Source organism: Octopus bimaculoides, chromosome 23 (genome assembly GCF_001194135.2).
Source record: "Octopus bimaculoides isolate UCB-OBI-ISO-001 chromosome 23, ASM119413v2, whole genome shotgun sequence".
In the NCBI taxonomy this organism is placed as follows: Eukaryota; Metazoa; Mollusca; class Cephalopoda; order Octopoda; family Octopodidae; genus Octopus; species Octopus bimaculoides.
In genome coordinates, this window is record NC_069003.1 from 36522582 (window position 1) to 36538629 (window position 16048).

Below are 16048 nucleotides of genomic sequence, written 5' to 3' on the forward strand. Positions count from 1 at the left end.
ACAGCATCAAATATTCCAAAAACATAATTTAAGAAAAACATGAAAACTGGAGGATAAAAATTCAAATAAAATAAGAAGTAAACACACAAAAACCATTTCTAGATTTATCAAAGAAACTTGTTTAAGAGGATTTTATTTGATTTGTAATCAGAAATATAAAAACAGATTTCCAATCTCATATTTTATTTTTCATGCTTTTAGGAAAAAAAAAACAAGTCTTTATAAACTCAACAGATAAACCAAACACTTAAACTTCAGATGGATTTGACATTTTCCCTTCAGATTTATGAAAACTATCTCCACTATTATTGTAACCAGGAGATGAACCACCTACAAAAGAAAATAAAGAAAACATTCATTAGAATAAGAGAGAAATCAAAACCAAAACAAGTTTTATTAAAAATTTTTATATCCTCCTCACCTCTTCCACGGCCTCTTCTGCTTAGTGAACCTCGACTTTGGCTGCGAAATCTTCCAAGGGGTCTTGAGGCTCTTGATCTGAAACCACCCCGCAGGATACTGCCACGTTTGATCCCCACAGGGGTCTTTAATAAAGCTGGTCGATGAGAAATATGCCCATGATAGCTCTGCCCACTGTCATGGCGAGGACTACCCTCGGATTTAGAGCCAAGCTATTAATAATAAATAACAAAATATCACAATGACAAATAAGATTTCAATCACAGCACACACATACGTCATTAGTGAGTGTGAAAAAAACAGCTATCAGTTAATTCAACACAAGAAAGTATTTCTAGCAATGGGTTTCTTTATATATCTTGTAGAGAGAAGTCCAGTTTAGAGCTAGCTTTGATCCAACCACGACTATGCAGACTATTTTAGTACATTATTTACAATGGAGAGAGATAGGTGTCCTCATCTTGTTTGTTGTTATCATCACAATGTTTCGGCTGATGTAGTCTCCAGCCCTCATCAGGTGTTCTGGTGGAATTTCAAACCCAACCCTTTATTTGACTAATGGGGTACACTGTCCTCATTCCTAAGGTATGTTGCTGAAGTCATTTTTCAAGTCCCTACCTGGAACTGACCAAAAGAATAATATCAACAGAAGGATAACATCAGCCGCATACCTTAGGAACGAGAACAGTGTACCCCATTAGTTAAATAAAGGGTTGGGTTTGATATTCCACCAGAACACCTGATGAAAGCTGGAGAGGACATCAGCCGAAACATTGTGATGATAGCAACAAACAAGGTGAGGACACATATCCATCCATTGTAAATAATTCCTCCCCTCAAAAATATAGAATAGACTATTTTAGCATTGTTGGAAATATACTTTTGAAGCAGAATTTATTTATTTGTTTGGTATGTAGACTCAACAATTAGGTAATTAGTTAACAAAATAAACTCACCTCATGGAAACCCCTGCTTCGATTATTTATGTCATGGCCATCTTTCCAATCTGAATATTTATCTGAAGAGACACATTCAATTTAAGAGAATAAAATAAAATCAGAAAGAATTTTGTATAGAGACAAGCACTAAAACAAACGTATATGTAGTGGAGGTGATATGACACTGGTTTACCTCTTATCCCACCATTATTTAACTTTCCAGTCCACACCATTTATTGGTCATCAAAGCAGATATATTGCAAAGGAGATGTTGTATTAGTTAACAAGAAACTAATTATTAAATGAAATTAGAAAGAAAACTACTCACCAGAATGCTTGGAAAAACTTACAGCAGGATCTGAAGTTTTGGAATATTTTGAATCTGAAATATTAAGCAAGCTTTTAAGCTATTTTGGGATTTCTTTACCTAATGAACTTCTATAACAATAACTAAGTGGGTTAGTTTTAACAGCAGTAGACACTTATTTATCTTACTTTCATTATAAAAGCAAGTTGAAGGGGAAGAAAGAGAATCAATTTGCTTTAAATAGACTTCCATGTCGAATGTAAAAGGCAGGCTGTTACATCAACAAACTCCAAGATCAGTTTCTCGTAAACAGATAACTACAGTTCTCAAATTTTCTTTTTTTAGTTATCACCTAACATTTTAAAAAATATATTTTCAGTTTATAGTTTTCAAATAAGCAAGTGATAAAATAAGAATTTAAAATAATATTTATGCAACAAAATGTCTCTATTCTATTTTCAATTATTTCATTCCCCAGTAAAAACCAGTGTGAAGCTGAAAAAACAAAACATATTTGGCAAAAAATATATTAGAAACTAACAGGATTATCAACCAATGGAACAGTTACATAAAAGATGAACTATGAAAGCAATGGGTTCTGTTGTACATCGACAACACAGCCAAACTAATGAGAAACGAAACAGTAAGGGGGGTGAATATATCTGACTGCAAGAAAGAAAGGGCTACGTTCTACCTAAGGAATTCAGTATCCGGTTTATTCTTTCACTGAAGGACATGCTGAGATATTGCCTTTTGGGGTTTAGTCAGTCATATGACCTCCAGTACATATTTTATCATCTCTGTTTCTTGAAGCATTAAGTTACAGAACACAAAAGAGGACAATATAAACACCAACATAGAGAGATGGAGAGATAAGTGGATAAAAATAGGACATACTGAGACATTGATGCTACTTAAACCTTGTCTGTTTAATTAGCACCTGTAATGATGTTTGAGATTGAACCAAAAACATATCATCATCATTTAACGTTCATTCTTCATGCTGGCATGGGTTGGACGATTTGTCCAGAGCTGGCCAGCTGGGGAGCTGTCCAGAGTACAATCATTTTTTGTGGCATGGTTTCTACTGCTCAATGCCCTTCCTAATGCCAACCATTTAACAGAGTGTGCTGGGTGCTCTTTACGTAGCACTGGCACAGGTGCGAACAGAATAAATCAACCTGTTTGTGCTTAGGGACTGACAGTAAAATAGTAGAAACATCACAATAGAAGGGGATTCAATAGCAGTCCTTTCAAATTCATGTTTATGTAGTCTTATGCTATTAACAGATTATCCAAAGCGAGGATTCTACAGTAGTCAACCACTACTAAGGGAAAACAAACTGAAAGTTACACACAATTGTTTCAAACCAAATTTGAAGAGGATTTAATTATAGCACAGGAACAGCCTCATCTGCTGAAGATTTTCTCAAGAAATTTAGAGATTTTCATTACAACTAAAAAATATGTAACCAAGTTTTCAGCCCAAGGAGACTGAATATAAAAATAATATATATATATACACAAAGTATGGGGGTTCAGTTCACAGGTGATTTAAATATATATATATATATATACACATTAGTGTGAATGCTTTCATTTGTCACTAATTAATAGAAATAATGTAAGCAACAAATACCAACTTAAAATATTTCACACACACACACACACAAAAGAAAAAAGGAATATAAGAAAACAAATGTGTGACCTCAACTGTGTGTGGTGTGTGTGTGTGTGTGTATGCAACATTGTGAAAATGGCTCCTTGTAAGCCATTTGTAAATTTTTTTCTGTGTTGTATTCTTAAATGTTGTCAATTTCCATTATCCTCCACATTTATTTTCCTTGAATGGCACTTAATAGTTTATTATTCATTTCCAAATATTCAGAGTCAAGTCGGCTTCTCTTTGACTGTGGTGAAATGTTATTGTTGTTGTTGTTGATGTGTTAATTCCAGTTGAACCCTGGCTGAGCAGAGCTATGTCACTCAGGTAGACATCTGAACACCAGCCAGTACTTGCAAATGTGCCAAACTTACCTTTACTATAGGTTCTTTTATTTCAAATACATACCCACCCCCATCACTTTCATGTTGTTTTGTGTTTGTGTTTTTGTGTTTAAGCATGTGGTTTATTCATGTTGAGGTATTTAGAAGATTTTGTGATGTATCATTATTGGTTGACTAGCATTCTAGCCATGACCATTCTAGCCATGACCATTCTATCCACTCTTTAGTTCTTGAGTTATCCAGCATATTCAACCATTTTTAAGATGGCAGGCAAAGCTTGAAGGTGAGTTGGTTGCTATTTCTAGCAGGCTTCTCTTGATGTAAAATTTCATATAGAGTAATATAATAGTCTGGTACTTTGGGAGACCAAACTTATTATTGAAATAGTTTATTATTATTTAAAAAAAAAAAAAAAAAAAAAAAAAAAAAAAAGAATTGCCTCAAATTGTTCCTTTAAAACCAATCACTTTTGTTAAGAATAGTCTTGTTTTCATTTTGAATGCTTAGTCTTGCAGTAAAAGACTTCCTCATAACTTCAACATTCTCATTATTAACAGTTCATGTTCATCCATGTGTATTTGCTGTCAAAGATTAATTCATTTCATAAAACAAGGTTTAGGGATATTTTGTTTCATACATGAAATACAAGCTGAAGAACCCATAAACCTCATTCATCTTTTTTTTGCATTCAAATAAATCCACGATTGTGTAGTTTGGTACTGTCATTCTTTCTTTTCACCAACGATTGAAGTTGGAAGTTCAGGTGCAAACATTTGTTGCTTTTTTTTTTTCCCCTTCATATTTTTTGTAGAGACTTGATTCCTTCGAAATGTCATAACACTGCTATTGCAGTGACTTATGAAAGTTCATTTCACATCACAAGATTGGATTCATAGCAAAGAGTTCTTGGAGTGAGACTCATAGCAAGCTTTTTGTAACCAGACTCTATGAAATTTCCAGTAGTGTGGTGCAGTGCAATAGCTTTTCAAATGATCAAAAATTTTAATATGCAAAGATGGGGGATCCTCCATTCATGGTCTTACCTCTTCTTTTTGGAGTGTATTCCCGATCAAAATAACTCCCATCTTGATATCCACTTTTTCTCCTAGAGATAAACAAAAACACAGCTAGAAGCAAACAGAAATGAACAGAATAATATGAATATAAAGTATGGCTCCTATGCATTTCCTCTCAGTTTTACTGTTGAATGTGTGTATACATGTAAAGTATAAGAGATGACAGATCCTTTCAGCAGGGCAGGTTTTATAACTTGAATGGTGTGTAAAATGTATTTGGATATGAAGTGCTGGAGGGATTATTTTTATGGGAAATACTTCTCCCAAACGCAAAAACAACAAACCAAAAAAACAAAACCTCGATAGCAAAGTGACAGTACGACCCACTTTATAGATTCGTAGAACCTGATTTAATACTTATCCAATGTAAGGCAGCAAGCTGGTAGAATTATTAGCATGTCAGACAAAATGCTTAGCAGCATTCCATTTGTCTCTATGTTCTGAGTTCAAATTCCACCAAGGTCGACTTTGCTTTTCATCCTTACGGGGTTGATAAAATAGGTGTCAGCTGAGTACTGGGGTCGATATAATCGACTTACCTGCTGCTCCCGAAATTGCTGGCCTTGTGCCAACATTTGAAATCGATACTTATAATCCAGTTTTCCATTTATAAGTTAAACGGTGACAATAGATTTTTCACTGTGTGACAGAGAGAGAAAGAGAAAGAGGGAGAGAGAGAAAGAGAGAGCACTTGCCATTTAGTTTTAGGATTATAGGATTCTCACCACAAAAGGATCTTTGAGAGGATAGGTGGAAGAAAATCAAGAGAAATAAAACCTTAGTCATGAATATTCTCTCAGGAGTTGAAACCTATTTTATAGCAGTTGGCTGCTGCTGCTGTTCGTGTTTTGTAACAGCAACGGCTCAGTCCTGATTCTTATCAATAAAATATGCAACATTAAAAGAGAACAGTTGCAGATTATGCCTGATGTCTTCATGCAAATTCATACCTAAATTGCACGATAAAATCCTGGCTATACTAAATATTTACAATCATTGCGGGAGACGGAAATTATCAAAGTTCTCCAGACTTGTCTTTGATGGTCAGTTTGTTAGATTTCTCCAGTAAAACCTCAAAAGTATTAAATTATAATTAAAATTCCAAGGATTCTGTATTTTCTAATCATCCTCTTCTGTTTTGTTGTCATGTCCACTCCTCTTCCTTTCTTCTTAACATGTCTCTCTCTTTAACTTACAAAACAACACACTAGCTTTAAACGTTATTTTGTATGGCTAACATTTTGTTAGGTTCGCATCAAACAATAAACGTCAGATTTGAAATGAAATGTTATAGCATTTCATTTCTATCGTTTCCTTTTGCTGCTTACATTCCACAGCCAAACATGTAGCATATGTGTGTGTGTGTTACCAAAAAAAAAACCCAAAAAACACTAACAAAGAAAGTAGAAACTCGTCATTTAAATGCTGCTCCAAATTCGTAATGCTGCACAATAACAATCCACATTAACCTAAATATTTATAATCAAGAGAGAATGAATTATTATTGTGTTCCAGTGTTCTTCTTCAGAGTCACATAGTAAGACTTGCCTTCTGCCAAAAGCTCAGGTATAGGTTTGTATTTATCAGCTGTCAAAATAGAGTTTTACATGTTCCTGCATGTCCCCTTGGTTCCAAGAAATCACATTTCTTGCAATATTCCTCGTTTGTTGTTGAAGTGAAATAGTGTCCTCCTCCTAGGCCTCTTCCTATGCAGGCAATGCCACACCTGTTGTTTATCACTGTCATCCCATCTGTCATGAAATCTCAAGTGATTCAGTCACTATGTCAACGACAGAGTGGTTACATGGACATCGACCCTGAAAGTGCTTCTCTGTCAGATGTGGTAACAGGGCAGATGATGTGGACGTCACAAAGAATGTGACAGGCCAGCAATCAACAACATAAGAGTGTGTAAATACTTCAAAGGAATAAGAAAGGATTTCCCCCGGCCGATTTCAGCTAATAGGCAATAAAACACCATTGCCAATTCAAACTGTGAAACTGTTGACCCTGGACTTCACAGTGTACCATACCCTTCATTGATCTTCCAAGACTTTCTATACGTAACAGAATAGAATTTTCCTTTCTCTGTAATCCATTTGTTTGTATCGGGAATAATACAGCAGATGCAGACTAAATTGGCCACTCAGCTAATTAAAAAACATTCCTTATTTAACAAACTGCAATCACTCCAATTAACCATTTCAATGGTTCCTTTCCTTTGCATCGTCAACCATTCCAATGGATTCTTCTGCTCATCTGAAGTAGGAAGTTCCATCACCTCTTTTGTCTTCTTGCACTATCTCACCATCAGATCCTCCACCGAACACCTTGTCCAATCATTCCAACTTCAAGAGAGTCAACCTCCTGAAATCCATTCTCAGCCTGTCCTGATCTTATCAATCAAGAGGACCAACAAACATGCATGATCACTGCCGTAGCCACTTCAGATTAACCAAAAGCAACAAGAGAGCACCTCTGATGGTCTGTTAGGGTCCATCCGGAGAACCAGGAAACAACTCCTTCCTAAGCAGTACTGACAGAATAAAATCAAGAATCTCTTCAATTGCTTGGCAATCCAACAAATCTCACCTAGACACACCTTTTATACTACAACTGATCTTTATAAAGAATATACAATATTTATTCTAAAGATTCTTAACTCTTCATGAAATAACTTGTCTTTACAGAGATGCTTAATAATATTTACCCATGCATAGGATCTTACTTAAAGAGAATTATACAACACGCACAAAATTGTTATATTTATGCAATTTAAATTCTAAACACAGATGGGTTTAGAAATCAAAAAAATTAATTAATTAGCTCAGGCCGAGAGACTGAAGAGCAGCAAATGTTTCACAAAATATTTACTATTTCCAACTAAGAACTGGTAGTGTTGATCCAAATCCTAATGCTCCCTTCCCTCCAGATGTGCAGCCAAGTGGCAATGTCAAGAATTGATAACTACAATTATGTTAGGGTATTTTAAAAGAAAGTACTTACCTTGGAGATCCTGCAAGCCTGGCACTAATACTATGGCGCAGGTCATCAGGATTATGTTGGACACGCTCCATCCGCTCCCAATCCCTTGACTCACCCCGGCTGGATTCGGAATATGCAGGCATTCCACTACCATAGTAGTGTGGAGAACTATTTAGTGGCCTCATCCTTAGATAAATAAGAAATGGGATAAGGGCTTAACGCTTACTAAGAAATCAACAAGAAAATCAATCCAGAATGTGAGCCAAGTTTGGAATGGTGCTTACACAGTAACATACATCATCAGCAAAACACTGCAGTAAGAATACTGCTTCAATGAATACAACTTTCTCTTTGTCTACCTGTATTTATGATGTAGAAATAGAAGCTAATCAACTGGATTTGAAAGATATGTTAACAATATTGAATTCTTGAGGATTTTTCATTTGTATAAAATTCTAGTCAACTGCTTGTTTGACACTTTTCCTTTTTAATTAGCTTTAATTAACATGTTAACATGCAAGTATTTCATCAATTGATTGAATTCTTGGAACTAATGAATGTGGTCTTCAACCAATTTATAGAATTTCTTTTAATGTTCTTCCAAAGAAACACTATTTCTCAATGTCTCATTTTGCTGCAGTATTTTCTTTCTTTCTTATGGCATCTTTTAAAATTCTTAAAATCATCCATAAATTTTTGTCCTTCTTTCCTAAGTGGTAAATGTTGAAACACTTAGTTTCTCATATTCATTAAAATTTAAATACAATTTTTCAAATATTTATCATTGAATGAAGTTTAAAGAGAATTGTATTTTTTTAAAAATGAATTCTCAAAAGTTCCGGTTGTATATTTTCCTTTGCAATTGTGTGTCTGTGGATGGGTTAATTTTTTGATGATATAGAAACATTTCACAGGGAAATTCCTTTTAACAGGGCACAAAGAATTTATGGAATCGTAATTTGTACTTTGTTAAATGTTTCTGACTTGTTTTTCCCAATCCGTGAAAAGCAGTTCCTTAATGGCAGTTAATGTTTTGACAAATTACATGTTGATAATATTTTTGTTTGTTTGTATTTTATACATATGATTAAGTACAGAAACTGAAAAATATTAAATGTAATTTCTTCAAGAGAATCAAAGCTACATAAATAGATTAAATGGTGTTTGGTTAGTTTCTAATCGTCAATATTTAGTTTAGTTATAAATAGATTCTGTCTATATTAAAAGTGGTGCCATCATAGTAATCTTACTAATATCAATTCCAGGAAAATTTTCACAGTTAATTTCTAAAAAATATTTCTGTTTGGATTTGTACCTCCCGCCTCTCCCCATTACAATCCCTCTTTTGGTTTCATTCATGCAGATATATTTATATCTTTAATGATACCCCTTCAACTAACCAGACAATGAAACAAATAAATGCTGACTTGTCTAATGAGACTTGGTTGCAATATACAATGGGTCAAGCAACCAAAACCGTATGTGGGTGTAGACTTAAAGAAGCAGATGTGTAAAAGAGCAAACCAGTTAGGTGCTAACCAAAAACAAAAATCTTCCAATATTATAACTTTCTCTACTCTTTTTTTTTTTTTTTTTTGGTCATCCCACATAATATGACAAAAACTATATTTTCTTAAGCTACAGAAAATGCTTCAGCCCTGACTAATTGCTAACCCTCTACAAGATGAAATAAAACCTACACTAGAAGGACTTCTTCACACAAAAGTCTGAGACCACACCCAAAAGAAGGTCATCTACCAGATTTGCAAAGACTCAATCTTCACTCAGTCTAATTATTGATACTATGATTGCATCCCTTACTCAGTATTTCCACAAAGGCCACACATTCCCTGCTCCCCTCATCAACCCTACTTTAACCTCTCCTCACCACTTTGTTCAATCCTTCCTTCCGAAAGTATCAACTTTCTGGAATTTTCTTCCCAACCATATTCTCCTCTGCAGACTCTGACTTCAACAGTTCAACCCTAGAAAAGGTCCTGTGAAAGAAGAGCACTGCTGCCGGCCTATTTAACGAATAATATTTAAATTACTATAATACATGTATTAATTAAAAATATTTGGATTAATGATGCGTGTGTGTGTGTGTGTGTGTGTGTGTGTAAGAATAAATTCTCAGATTTATTCAATTTTCAATTTGTGAAACAATCCAGTAAAAAGATTAAGACTGAAGTCGATAGATAAAAAGATGTGATCCAGTGGTGCAACAAAACGATGATTTGTCGTTCTCCTGCAGTCTGTTATAATTTAGATGATTAAATGTCCTGATAAGGTTCTGTGAAGTGATTTGAAGCAATCCAGCCATAAGATCAGTGAGTTAGAGAAATGTTTCAGTGTTGTCTAATGGCAGCAACAGAATTCATAAGATACAAGAGTCTTTCTGTCAGTTTTGTTACAAAAAGAAGGTAAAAAAAAAAAAGGGACCCTATCAACATATTTTTCCATTGAGTCCAGTTAGCAATTCTTCAAATCAATCACCAGATTTGCTTTTGTTTTGCCGAATAAAAAAATGTTAAAAGAAAAAAATTCTGATCTTCGCCTTTGAAATACTTCTGGACTTGTTTTCATTAATTCAAACATTACTGCAATAGTAACCATAATGCACCAGTGCAGTATGGAACGAGAAGAGTCTTTTCACTGAGACAGGCACAAACTTCAAAAAAAAAATTAGCAGCTCCAAACAGTTGTTAAGTCATAAATTTAAACAAGAAATAATGTATTATTACATTATGAAGTTTTTTTTCTTTTATAAATTGTTCTTTTTATCCAGTTTAGAAAAACATAATCCGATTGCTTCAAATAAGTAACAAGACAGAAGTAAGAAATATTTCCTTGGAGTTGTTAACCAGTTATGGCAAGAAAACATCTTTTAATGTCTGAAAATTTTCAATATTACTCTGCTGATGCCAAACTCTTTGTTTTCAAAGACAAACAGTGCACACAATCATTAAAACTGGGGTATAATACAGTCAATAATTTTTATCACTTTGAATTTACCACAACAATAACCTCCATTTTGTAAAATTTCTGTTCTAGATCAAGTAGATCTAGGAGTACCTCAGCTATGGCTATCAAATATTGTTTTTAGCCATTGTGTTTCTTGGAATTCATTATATGATGTGCCCTTCCCACTTTCAAAGAAGGTTGGGAATTATTTCTAGCAGATTCAACGACCACTTAGAGGCTCTTTTGTTGGTTCATTTTCTTTTCTTTTTTTTTTCTATAGACTTAATAAAAAAAATTTTTTTTCTTTCATTTCTAGTATATTTAATCATTGCAGATTTCGCAGTTTTAAACATTTCATGATTTCTAATTGTAAATGCATATCATTTCAGAGCACTATTTGCCATGCTGCAATCATTTCCAAATATGAATGAGTTCAAATCTTGCCAAAGTCAACTTTATCTTCCATCCTTCTTGTATTGATTAGAGAGGTATCAATACCCAGCTATTGATTCAGTTCACCAGACAAATCTATGGCATCATGGTACCAATGTTACAATTCATTGTCTTTCTTATTAAAACGGTTTGGATCACCAAAAGACTTTTTTTTTTTTTACTTTTTAGTTGTACCACATTCCTGGCAATAATCATAACTAATTGCATCAAGGTCATTATTTAACTCTAATTAGACTTTGTAATGTTCTACTAGAGCACGACCACTTACATGAATAAAAGACATGAACGTCCTCAAAGAACGATATGAACAAATCTAGTTTCCATCACATACACAGAGGGAAATGTTGCTTAGCAGTTAAGTCACTGGATAATAATAAAATAATTGGTAGCTGTGGTATGAGAAATTTAGTAATAGAGACAGCAAAATATAAGTTCAGAATGAAGTTTTGTCAGATTAAAGCATTTATGAAATTAAGCGATTGCTAATAACGAGAACTGGGCTGATTATCACCAGCCCAGTAAACGAACTGATTTCTATTAGAGTGAACCAAATGAAAATAAAATAGCAATTACCATGGAATGAGCACAGATTATCAAAACAATACTTACCTGCTTTCTCCCATCCAGCGATCATGGCTACTTCTTTGACTAGATAATGACCGAGATCCTTCATATCCTTCTTTAGGATTTCTATAAAAGATTTCCATCAAATCCATCTGAGACATTTGGAAATGTATTATTTCTAATATCAATGGACTTTTAGACTGTGGTATTTCGTCCAGGTAAGGTCACTTTAAAGAGGTAGAGTGTTAAAAAAACACAGTATACCTCAGAAACCAGATGAAACGTATGACAGATATTGATATTTCACAGTTATTTCTGCCCATCGGTGCCATGTACTCGATTCACTACCAAAGCAAAATTGAATTGCTGGTCTCAAGTTTAAAAGCATTTAACAACATCCATGCATTAAATATATAACATGGAGAATGTTTACATTAAAGAACTGTTATTTAACATAAAATCTGGAATTTTGTTTTATTTGTATATCACTTTTGCATATCAGCAGATATACTTTACACTACCTGTATACCTGTAGATACTACAGGCCAGCAATTCGAATTTGGAAATGAATTGAAGAAATGGAATTGGTGAGCAGAAATAACTGCAAAATATCAATGTCTGTTGTTTCTGTTCCCCTCCAGGGCAATTTGTTTCACCTGCCTTTGAGGTATTCTGCAATTTTTTAAACCCTGTAAGTCTTGATGAAATACCACAGCCTAAAAGTGTTTAATAGCACACATGCATTATGTGACATTATTAATTTATTAATTGGGTGGCAAATGCAGTTGTAATACCACCTCATTTACTATTGATCTGTCACAGTATAACTTACATGATCTGTTATAGGAAAATGTTTACTGACCTGTCATAGTAATATTGGTCATCACTCCATGAGTGAGAATAGGGTGGTGACCTATAGCCAGAGCTATAGGGACCATCATCACTCATTTCACGGTAATTATTTCTTTCACGAGAATCCACTGTCACAACTCGAAGTTCTTTGTAGTCAAGTTCTTCTTCTCCTGTATCAATAACATCATACTGGCGAAGTTCCTCTCGATCAAATATGGGCCTTGTTCCTTCATTCTTCTGACGGATCATCACAAAATCATAAGGATTAAAATCCCGTCGGACAGGCTGAGGAGGAGATCCAGATGCTACATGTGAATTTCGATGAATCCCAATTGTAATATTTTCATCAAAATGGAAAGGAGTATCTGGTTCAAGCATTTTAAAGCGTTCAGTCAGACTGCATCGTCTCTGGTTCTGTAGGTAAGCCCTACCAAGAGCCACACGACTGTAGCTATCTTCAGGAATTAAAGCATGGGATGACTGATAAGATCCTTGAGAGTAACCTGAAACCCCTGGAGACATTTTCCTACTATTGAATGAAGGAGGTAATGGGTTATCATGATAGCTAGAAAGAGAAGTGTGCTGAGATGAATGACCAAATGACTGTCCTGATGATTTGTAACTGGAGCTGGGCTGTCCACCATAATCCATAGAGGGCACCACTTGCCTGCTGCCACTGCCCCACATGGGTGACCTATGGGATAGAAATTAGGTAACAGTTACAATTCAACATTATGGATGGCACTTCTGAAATATTCAATATCAAAAGTTTAAATAAATAATGAAAAAAAACTAAGATTTCACAGATATTTTCAATAAATGCAGAAACTTGCTGGACTGGCTCCTGTGCAGGTGGCATGTAAAATACACCATTTTGAGCGTAGCCGTTGCCAGTACCGCCTGACTGGCCTTCGTGCCGGTGGCACATAAAAAGCACTCACTACACTCTCGGAGTAGTTGGCATTAGGAAGGGCATCCAGCTGTAGAAACTCTGCCAAATCAGATTGGAGCCTGGTGTAGCCATCTGGTTCACCAGTCCTCAGTCAAATCGTCCAACCCATGCTAGCATGGAAAGTGAACGTTAACCGATGATGATGAAGATCATCATCATCTAAATAATTAATTTAATGCTTACACAAAAGTTCACATCAAAGATGTTTTTCTTTTGTATCTAGTTGCATGTATGTTTCATTTAATGCAGCCTTAGTCCATTAATATTCATGGTAAAAACAAAACAAAGAAATGCAAATTATACAGGGTATCCACAAAGTCTGGGTACATGGGAATTAACACATACTTTAAGAAATTATTATTTCTTATATTTAATTGTTTATGTTATGATTTTATTTACTCCATGTACCCAGACTTTGTGGACACCCTGTAGAATGAATTTATAAAGCTTACTTGGATCGCCGCTTCATATTAACAGGACTACGTCTTGAAATTGGGCTAAACCCCTTCCTAGAATGATCTCGACGACTGTAGCTGTCATGATGAGAAGGTGGAGAATATCTATGTCGCCGCGATACAGATAACGTACGGTTTGGGCTGTGAGCAGAGGCCATGTGTGAAATTGGTGACCTTGAATGTCGTTCCACCCTTGTAGTGTTGGACCGATAATGACTGACGTGACTATACGGGAGGTATGTGTCAGTGTGATGGTGGCTCTCTTTCCGATGGTAGAGAGAGAGAGACTTGGAGGGAGGAGATCTATCTCTGAAAAGAAAAAAGAAAAAAAGGAACAACTAATTAATGTATTCAACACAATTATCATTACTATCTTTTATCTCTTATCTTCTTATCTTTTTACAAGTTTCTGGCCATGCTGGTGCACTGCCTAAGAGAAGTCTTTGACAAATGAATCAATCCCAGTTACTTTTTTTTAAAGTCTGGTACTTATTATATCTATCTCTTTTGCCAAACTGCTAAGTTATGGAGATGTAAACACAGCAACACACACACATGATGGGCTTCTTTCAGGTTCCGTCTACCAAATCCACTCACAAAGCTTTGGTCGATCTGAGGCTATAGTAGAAGACACTTGCTCAAAGTGCCCCGCAGTGGGACTGAATCTGGAACCATGTGGTTGGGAAGGAAGCTTCTTACCACACAGCCATGCCTCTACCTACATATTCATATCAAACCACTGCATTCATCTTCAACAAAGCAAGTGAATTGTTGCTTTACATTTGATCCACTCCAATCATAAACAGCTCTTAATGACAAAGATGATGGCTGAGCAGAAATTGACCAAACTTCATCATGAACAATCTTTCACCAAAAAACTACAAGAATTTATCCTAAATTAATGTACACACCACAAAGCATTCTTGCCTTTCATGCTCTGCATTCAAATAATGCTTTCATAAGAATGACAATTATTTCTTAAATATAAACTATAATAAGAATAATATCAGAGGTTGCCTACTCCATGGAACATCCATGGATCCAATGAGTCATCATAATTATTGTATTAACAAGTCTTTCTATGTTAGCATTATATTGGTTTCAAATTTTGACACAAGGCCAGCACTTTAGGGGGAAGGTCTAAGTTGATTACATCGACCCCCACCCCCAGCCCTCACCTGATACTTATTTTGTTGGCTCCAAAAGAATGAAAGGCAAAATCGACCAACATGGCATTTGATTTCAGAATGTTAGGATGGATGAAATGCCACTAGGCATGTTGCCAAGTGTACCAAAAATTCTGCCTGCTCGCTGTCCTCGTTGGCATTATATTACAATAACATGATAAGCATTTTGAGAAGGAACAGCAGCAACAACAACACACACATTGGTAACAACTGACTCGTACACCTATTGCTGCACATTAGAGTGTGTTAACCTACGTGTGTTATCTTTCTGTTTCTCTAGCTCTAGCTAGTGGGATTCAGCCATCCATGTTGCAAAATATTTCACTCTCTGCTTGGTATTTGGTGAATGAGGGAGTTTGATGCAGTTGCTAATGTGCATTTGTTGCTGTGAAGTAAATTCATTTGGGATTTTACTTCGTCAAAATGCCTGAGAGTAGTTTGAACTTCTTACTAGCATCAACAATCTGCAGAATGCTCAATTTGGTTAAGAACTGAATTAGCGACAAACTCTGAAAAATGCTGCGTGTGAGTAAATTGCGGCCATAAGAGTATCATTCAACTACTACCGCAGTTGAATGCTTTTAACGTGTTTAAACGAAAACAATAGCAAATTTCTGACAGGTCAAACATACATTTTAAGTGCAATCTGAAAACAATGGAAACGAACGTGAAAACCCAAGTTTTGATCTTTAGTTGCCACGAACCTATATATATATATATATATATATATATATGTGTGTGTGTGTGTGTGTGTGTGTGTGTGTGTGTGTGTGTGTGTATATATACGTGTGTGTACGCGTGCGTTTGACTGTTGGTTAAAGCCTTCTCATGAGGTTTTCCGATAACAGCGTTACCTCAACTAATATTTATGCTTTGCTTACATTTATT

At 35.2% G+C, this 16048-nt stretch overlaps 1 protein-coding gene across 1 annotated transcript in view; it reads right to left on the bottom strand.

Moving 5' to 3' along the window:
- Positions 1 to 95: 95 nt before the first annotated feature.
- LOC106873970 (uncharacterized) overlaps positions 96 to 16048 on the bottom strand; it is a 25080-nt gene continuing 9127 nt past the window's right edge. The window contains exons 3-11 of the mRNA XM_014921517.2: positions 13971 to 14282; positions 12577 to 13260; positions 11760 to 11840; positions 7755 to 7919; positions 4716 to 4777; positions 1687 to 1740; positions 1377 to 1438; positions 422 to 632; positions 96 to 330 (exon numbers count right to left, since the gene is read on the bottom strand). Coding sequence (XP_014777003.1) covers positions 248 to 330; positions 422 to 632; positions 1377 to 1438; positions 1687 to 1740; positions 4716 to 4777; positions 7755 to 7919; positions 11760 to 11840; positions 12577 to 13260; positions 13971 to 14282 — 1714 coding nt within the window. The 3' untranslated portion in view covers positions 96 to 247. The remainder of the gene's footprint in view (positions 331 to 421; positions 633 to 1376; positions 1439 to 1686; positions 1741 to 4715; positions 4778 to 7754; positions 7920 to 11759; positions 11841 to 12576; positions 13261 to 13970; positions 14283 to 16048) is intronic.